Source organism: Oryzias latipes, chromosome 16, assembly GCF_002234675.1.
Source record: "Oryzias latipes chromosome 16, ASM223467v1".
Lineage (NCBI taxonomy): Eukaryota > Metazoa > Chordata > Actinopteri > Beloniformes > Adrianichthyidae > Oryzias > Oryzias latipes.
In genome coordinates this window covers 19,684,492-19,692,764 of record NC_019874.2, presented here as the reverse complement: position 1 = coordinate 19,692,764, position 8,273 = coordinate 19,684,492, and the positions used below count along the sequence as shown (strand labels likewise).

Here is an 8,273-nt window from a genome sequence, read left to right as displayed (position 1 = left end):
TTTCTCTTCAAAAGGCTTAAGAAAAGTATGATATGGGCAAATGTGGTCCACCATGTCATTTAATGTGGCCCGATCATAAAAGTTTTTAATTTCTTAAGATAAAAAAATCAAAATTGGTGTGCATTTATTCATTCCTAGGGGGAATTGGACTTGAAATATCGGATTGGGCAACTATACATTAGGACTTAAACACTATACATATAACCTAACCTGACAGAATCAAATTTAAAAGAATTGATGCTAGAGTAACGAGCAAATATACGTTTTCTATGCAACTGTAATTGTCAATTTAAAAAGTTATAATAAATAAATAAATGAGTTCTTTAACATTAAGGAGTAGTTACGTTTATTTTTCATTACATTTAGTTTAATGTATAAGTTATATCTGGCCCTTTGAGGACAGCCACTATGCTGATGTGGCCCTCGGTGAAAATGAGTTTGACACCCCTGATATAGGCCCTTTAATCATCAAGTGTATGGTATGCAGTGCTTCCTGTCGAGGTCACTATTTGAGGAATTGAAAACACCCATAAAACAAAAAGATTTTAGTTTGAATTAATCTCACAGATTGAGTGAAAGAAACTAAAATGACCCCATATCTCACACTTTTCAGTACTCCCAATCATGAACAGAAAAGAGTTCAGAAAAACAACAACAAACAAATGCATTCTTTCATGGTGACACACAAACCTTTTACTAACAATGCAGTTGCTACATTTAACTTGTCATTTGAGAGGAAGTGTTGATGGTGAAATGCAAAGTGCAGGAACACTTACTCTGCTGATTGCCAAGAGGAAGTCCAGTTTGCCTGAACTAGTGGCCATGCAGTGTCGGAGCTTCCAGTACACTAAGTGTTCCCAGGCAAAAACGAGAAGACTGAGGCCCATGGCCACCAGGAGCATGTAGAAGACCCCAGCCATGTTGTCAATGTCCAGCTTACTGCTCATCACCTCAATTTTGTCATTATGGCAGATACCTGACAGCCAGAGGCGCTCCAGCATTTCAATTTCATCTGAAAGAAGGATGAAGGAAAACAAGTGGAAGCCAGTGAATGTGGGAATTTTAAATGACATAAAAACAGAGTAAAAGAAGAAATCAAACATAAAAGTGCATTAAGACCCACTTCAATTGTGTTTTTGGTATTTTTAACATGTTCTTGTGGCATTTTCCCATGATGGAAAAAATGTATATTTTATTATTAAAATTGTTGCGAATTCGGAGCAAGCAAAATAATGCTGTTTAAAAAGCTTGTAGTAGAGATGTAGAAGCTACAGTTAGCGGGCCACAAGCTCTGATCTCCACTCCGTTCTGATGCATAAAAATCCCTAAGACGAGTTTTTGTTTGGATCTGGTACTAAAGGTGCTTTTTTTAATTCAAGATTATATATATATATATATTATTTTTTTTTAAACTGTGATGTACAGCAGTTAAAGCATCACAATAAATTATTCCTCTTTGTAAAACGTCAATCCATTAAAACCATCTTTGAGCCACAACTCTATTAAGAACAAACTTCTTTGTCATCCCATTTTACATACAGAGGTGGACAAAATTGTTGGTACCCCTCAGTTAAAGAAACAAAGTCCACAATGCTCACTGAAATGACTTGAAACGTTCAAAAGTAACAATAAATTAAAATTTGTTGAAAATTAAATAATCAAAATCAGCCATTACTTTTGAGTGGTTGATACACAGAATTATTGAAAAAAGTAAACGAATAAAATAGGGCTGGACAAAAAATGATGGTACCTCCATAAAAGACTGAGAACTAATTGCTCAGGGGGTCATGATGAACTCAGGTATGTCCTTTAACTGACATCAAAGCTGTTTTCAAACTCATAATCAGCCAGTCTGCCTATTTAAAGGGAGACAAATAGTCACATTGCTGTTTGGTGAAAAGGTGTGTACCACACTGAACATGGACAACAGAAAGCCAAGGAGAGAATTGTCCCAGGACATTAGAAACAAAATTATAGACAAACACCGTAAAGATAAAGGCTATAAAACCATCTCTAAGCAGCTTGAAGTTCCTGTGATGACAGTGGCACATATTATTCAGAAGTTTAAGACCCACGGGACAGTAGCCAACCTCCCTGGACGTGGCCGGAAGAGGAAAATTGATGACAAATTGAGGAGACGGATAGTACAAACTGTATCCAAAGAGCCCAGAACAACCTTCAAAGACATTAAAGGTATATCAGTGTCAGATTGCACCATCGTTGTTTGAGCCAGAGTAGACTTCATGGGAAACGACCAAGGAGGACACCACTGTTGAAAGGAAATCATAAAAAGCCAGACTGGAATTTGCAAAAATGCATGTTGACAAGCTACAAAGCTTCTTGAAAAATGTCCACCAAACCAAACTGGAGCTTTTGGGTAAGGCACATCAGCTCTATGTTCGTAGACTCAAAAATGGAGCATACAACGAAAAGAACACTGTCCCTACTGTGAAACATGGAGGAGGCTCAGTTCTGTTTTGGGGATGCTTTGCTGCATCTGGCACAGGGTGTCTTGAAGTTGTGCAAGGTAAAATGAAATCTCAAGATTATCAAGGCATTCTGGAAAGAAATGTGCTGCCTAGGATCAGAAAGCTTGGTCTCAGTCGCAGATCATGGGTCTTCCAACAGGACAACTATCCAAAACACACAGCCAAAAACACCCAAGAATGGCCAATAGAAAAAGATGGACTATTCCTAAGTGGCCTTCTATGAGCCCAGATCTGAATCCCATTGAACATCTGTGGAAGGAGCTGAAACATGCCATTTGGAGAAGACACCTGTCAAACCTGAGACAACTGCAGCAGTTTGCTCATGAGGAGTGGGTCAAACTACCTGTCGGCAGGTGCAGAAGGCTCATTGACAAATACAGAAACCATTGAATTGCAGTGATTGCTTCAAAAGGTTGTGCAACAAAATATGAAGTTATGGGTACCATCGTTTTTGTCCAGCCCTATTTCATTAGTTTGTTTTTTTAAATAATTCTGTTAATCAACAACTCAAAAGTAATAGCTGATTTTGATTATTTAATTTTCAATAAATTTTAATTTATTGTTATATTTGAATGTTTCAAGTCATTTCAGTGAGCATTGTGGAACTTTCTTTCTTTAACTGAGGGGTACCAACAATTTTGTCCACCACTGTATGTGTGGTTGATTGCAGAGGTTCTGAAGATAAAAATTGAGTCATAGAAGAAAACATTGACGGAGAGAACAAGATAATGAGAGTTGAGAGTTAAAGTCCCTGCTCCAAAATTACGAATGATTTGTCATATTTAGGTTTAAAGTCCGGATCCAGTTTGACATCCAGGTAACTAAGACCTTCTATAAATGTATTAGTTGTCTTAGATTAAGCCCTATTGTGATAACCTTTATTTTTTGAACACTATATTGCATATTGCAGTATATCCTCTAATGTTTTAAAATAGCAAAGAGAAAAGAGATGGGAAAAGGTAGAAAGTCTAAGACAATGAAGCCGCACATGGAAGCAAAATAGCACTGACAACCTAATTTCGGCATTGTAAACCAGAACAAATGAGAATAGGCTATGAAAGAGGGACCAGGACAGACGGGGAGAAGGTTGGATTGGTGGAACAAACATGGTCAAGAGAAGGACAGCTAACAAGAGAAGTGGAAAGACAGCCTTATAAACAAAAAAAGAGCTCTGCATTCTTTCTTTGTCCACTAAGGCGTCAGGGGAAATGAGGCAGACGTTGTTCGGCGTGCTGAGAGAAGGAGAGAAAGATGGAGGACAAGTAACTGAAATTATGTCACTGTGACAAACAGTGGAGCACTCCTTAGTTTGAAAAGGATAAGAACAGGGAAAATAGTGGAAAATGGGATGAGAGAGCGAAAAGCAAAAGGAGACATAGACAGAAACAGAGAGCGAAGAGATCATAATCATTTAATTGTACTAGAGGGATGGTCAGAATCCCCATCTATGTGCAAAGCTCCTGAGGATTTGAGATTGTCTTCTTTACAGTTTCTGGTAACAAGGCAAGACTGCTTTACCTCTGCCTGCTCCTTTTTTGATCTCACTGGCATAGACAGTCTAAACTTTGCTGTTAAACCTGCAACTCGCTGCAAAGGTTGCTCATGTAACCATAGAGATAGATGGCTCAGATGCAGCAAATGATTTGTGGAGGAATTAAAGCAACAGATTCTCCAACAAAACTCGTAATGAGAGCTTTCTCTTACACAAAAAACAATGGCTATATTAGCTGCACTGCAATAATGAAGTGCAAAGTTTGCCTTTGCTGCATGTTAAAGTCTGTGAACTGTTTCACATCAAACAGCTAGACTCTGCTTTAAAAACTGATAAGTTACACATCTAGTTGCAACACTACTGTGCGCTGTAAGAACTCAAGGTCTTGGCTTCTTATTTGAGCCATCATTAGCTCTGCTTGCGAGGCTTAGTTGAAGCTGATTCAGTCATCTGTGTGAGCAGGCTAATGTGTCTCCTGTAGAACATCATTAGCCAGTCAGCCGTTGCCTGCAGCAACAGCAACAGATGGACACATTGGTACTGCAGCCCACTGGTAGATTCAGGTAACAACTCCCTGTCTTTGCTTTGCTTTCAAACACATTCCATTACTGAAAAGTCTGTTTCAACCCCACTGATGTAGACCAATTAGTGTCATTAACCTTCTGTCTAAATTTGAAAGTAGGCCTGCACAATATACCGCAAATTTATCGTTATCGCAAGATCAAGCTGTGCAATATGCATACCGCAAAACACAGCAAAAAATGCAATAAATGGTTACCTTAAATGTGCTAAAACAATCTTATGGCAGCTTAAATTATTTAACGAATCAAATAAATCCCTTTGTGCATTTGACCAATCGGATAGAGCCGTTGGTGTTGTTGACCAATTAGATGGAGCTCTTTTATGTTAGATGTTCCGTCCTATGTCAACGAGAGTCATTTGGAGTACAATTCTTAAACTGTTGCAATAAAATGGGAGTGATGTTTTTGGTTGTTTCGCTATTTGTTTATATACCGCAAATTATATCGTTATCGCAATATTAATCCCTCATATCGCATATCGCAAGTTTTCCTCATATCGTGCAGCCCTATTTGAAAGCATCAGTTGTCTGCATTAAGAGAACCAAGAAATGGGTAACCTTCACAGAATACGATGATTTTTTTCTTAACTCTAAACTGGAATTACTGTATTTTTTGGAGTATAAGTCTCTTTTTTTTATAGTTCGGCCAGGGGTGCCACATTTACTCAGTACACATATGACTGAAGACATTGTTCTTCAAGACTAATGCGGGACAGTAAATCATCAAAATGGGTAACAGAGACACAGAAGTACCGCTGACAGCGCCGTCAGTCAGATACAGCTCCTGCAGTAGACGGTAAAGATCACAGGAAAATGCAAAAAGACTGAACAATCTCGTAAACCCAGACATGTCAATGTGCTTGGCAATTCTTTTTTAGAGCTCTTCAAAAATGAATAAACCTCAACGTCATCCATGCATTGTGAATGAGATATACAGTCAATACCTTTATGTAGCAATGAGGTTAAAAAGTTGACGTTTGCTTCTCCCATACACATCAAGAGTGTCTGGTTTATGAACAAATTTTTGGACAAGCACGTGACATTGAATTTTACACGCATCACAAAAGAAAAGAGGCAGCAGATGCGTATTTGACGTGCAAGTCGCGTTTGCTGTGAAGGCAGCAGTACGCCAGGCTTGGCGGATTTGTTCAGAAGCGTTGCACTTTTCTCCCAAAAGTGTGACTTATACTCCAGAGCGATTATCCCGTTTGTGACTTTTACGACTCGTACTCTGATGCTCAGATAGTCTCCCTGGATGGCATAAGTATAGCCCCCAATTCCACAGTTAGAAACCTTGGGGTTTTACTTGACCAGGATTTATCATTTAAGGCTCACATATCTCAGGCGTGCAGAACTGCCTTTTTTCACCTGCGGAATATTGCTAAGATCAGAAATATACTTTCTAAGAGTGATGCTGAAAAACTCATCCATGCATTTGTTACGTCGAGGCTGGATTACTGTAACTCCTTGTTAGCAGCGTGTCCTAAGAGTTCCTTAAAAAGTCTCCAGCTTGTTCAGAACGCAGCAGCTAGATTGTTAGCTGGAACCAGCAGAAGAGATCACATCACTCCTGTGTTAGTTTCGCTCCATTGGCTCCCAGTTGATTCCAGAATCAAGTTCAAGATCCTCCTGTTAACCTATAAGGCCTTACATGGAATGGCCCCGTCCTATATTAAGGACCTCAGAGTCCCTTACCATCCAATGAGAACACTTCGCTCGCAAAATGCAGGACTGCTTGTGGTTCCTAGAATTAGTCAAAGTACGGTTGGAGGTAGAGCGTTTAGTCACCAAGCCCCTGTCTTATGGAATAAACTCCCAGCTCATGTAAGAGAGGCCGACTCAGTTTCTACATTCAAAGTTAGACTGAAAACATTCCTATTTGGACAGGCTTATTGTCAGACTAGTTAGTATTCAGAGATTATTTAACTTAATGTTAATTTGTTTAAATTAAACTTAATAACTATTTCTTTTAAAAGGCTGCTAGAAGTTGAAGCTGGGGTAACTATGGTGCACTGGGGTTCTGTCCTCTTTCCTTTTTTACTTCTACCCTTCCTCTCCTCTATTCTTGATCATAATTTATCATTTAGTTCTCCATGCCTCTGTCTGGTACAGTGCGATTCATGTATTGTCCCTCTTTTCCTCTCCCCTCCTGGGGAGTGGGAGTGCTTCCAGACTCCAGTTGTTTCATCCGTGGTCCAGTTCCTGACCGTTTACCTCGCCTTTGCTCCTGCTCCTACACCTGGCTGTGGATCCTGCCTCTGGCTCATCTCTGGCTTGTCTCTGCTCCTGCTCCTACACCTGGCTGTGGTTCCTGTCCCCGGCTCGACTTGCGCCTTTGACTGTCCCCACAACCACGGCTGGATGAAGCTCGTCTGCTGGACTTTTATATATGTAGTTGTAGATTTAGATAAGTTAATTCTTCTCTAAGAGTTCTGGTAAATCGCCTGTCCGTCCTGGGGGAGGATCCCTCCTTCATGTGGGCACCCCTGAGGTTTCTTCGTTTTTTCCGGAATCCGTTTTTTTTGGGAGTTTTTCCTTACCGCGAAGGGGGGTCTAAGGGCATGGATGCCAGTATAGCTTAGTCAGTTTGTTAGTTCAATTTAGTATTTTTCTATTTAACTCTTTTTATTCGTGATCCTTTTGATTTCATGTTTTACTTCGAAGCCCATCGAGACGACTGTTGTTGTGATTTTGGGCTATACAAATAAAATTGAATTGAATTGAATTGAATTGATGAAACCTATAGTCCGGAAAATTGTGTACTATCCTCAGAAACATCTTGTGGCTGTTTTTCTCTCTCTTTTAAATATATCTTTCTTTACAGTTAACGCCTAAACTTTTGTGATGACAGAGTATTCACAGCCAACTTAGGACTCCCAAATTTGGCAGGTGTTTCACATTCTCTCTCCACTTGTGTTGTTCCTGGCAGGCCGGGTCAGGGAGAGCTGGCAACACTGTTAGTGTTAACCAAAAAGAGCAGATCATAAATTAAAATAAATAAAGACCCTATTTGCTGGTGTGAGTAGGCCTGCATGTGTAAATGTATGATGAAAGCAAGTATGTTTGCAGTTTGTAGAATGCCAGATGTGGCATGATTCCTGACCCTTCCAGAGACACAGAGCTTTGCAGTTGTTGAGCAATAACCCATGGCTTTTTGCAACACTGGGAGCAAACCCTTCTGAATTTATCGCCATATTGAAGAAAGAAAGAAAAAAGGGGAAAGCTACTCACTTTTTAGCATTGACTCACTAAATAATATATTCTAGGAATCAAAGTTGTGATATTATGCAAAAAATAAAGTGCTTCTGATAAGGCGGGGATGGCAAATCTTGTCACTCAGCTCTTTTACTTTTATCAGTACATAAGATGCAGGGAAATCAATGCACCATCTCTTGAAGCTGTGGTGTGAATCACCACAGGCAGCAACTAGGAGAACAATATACTCACAGGGTAGAGAAGTGCTCTGCTCTCCACTAATGCAGTTGTAAAATGATACGACTCGACACGGCAGGGGACAATAATGATGTAACGCAGTGACATGACTTAGCCCCAGCCGAAGGTGCGACGCTGCGCTCTTGAGCCGCAGGGTGATTGTTGAGATGCAGCCTTTGAGGGTACAATGAAATGCAAGCCCCCACCCTGCTTCTTTCCCCATCCAAACAAACTAATCCTCTTCCTTAGTAATCCACTTCAATAATGCCTGCCTTACAAG

At 39.9% G+C, this 8,273-nt stretch overlaps 1 protein-coding gene across 3 annotated transcripts in view; it reads right to left on the bottom strand.

The window, feature by feature from the left end:
- LOC101164674 (glutamate receptor ionotropic, NMDA 2D) overlaps nucleotides 1–8,273 on the bottom strand; it is a 66,332-nt gene that overhangs the window by 12,926 nt on the left and 45,133 nt on the right. For all 3 annotated transcript variants that reach the window (XM_023964578.1, XM_023964580.1, XM_023964579.1), the window contains exon 15: nucleotides 777–1,012. In XM_023964578.1, coding sequence (XP_023820346.1) covers nucleotides 777–1,012 — 236 coding nt within the window. The remainder of the gene's footprint in view (nucleotides 1–776; nucleotides 1,013–8,273) is intronic.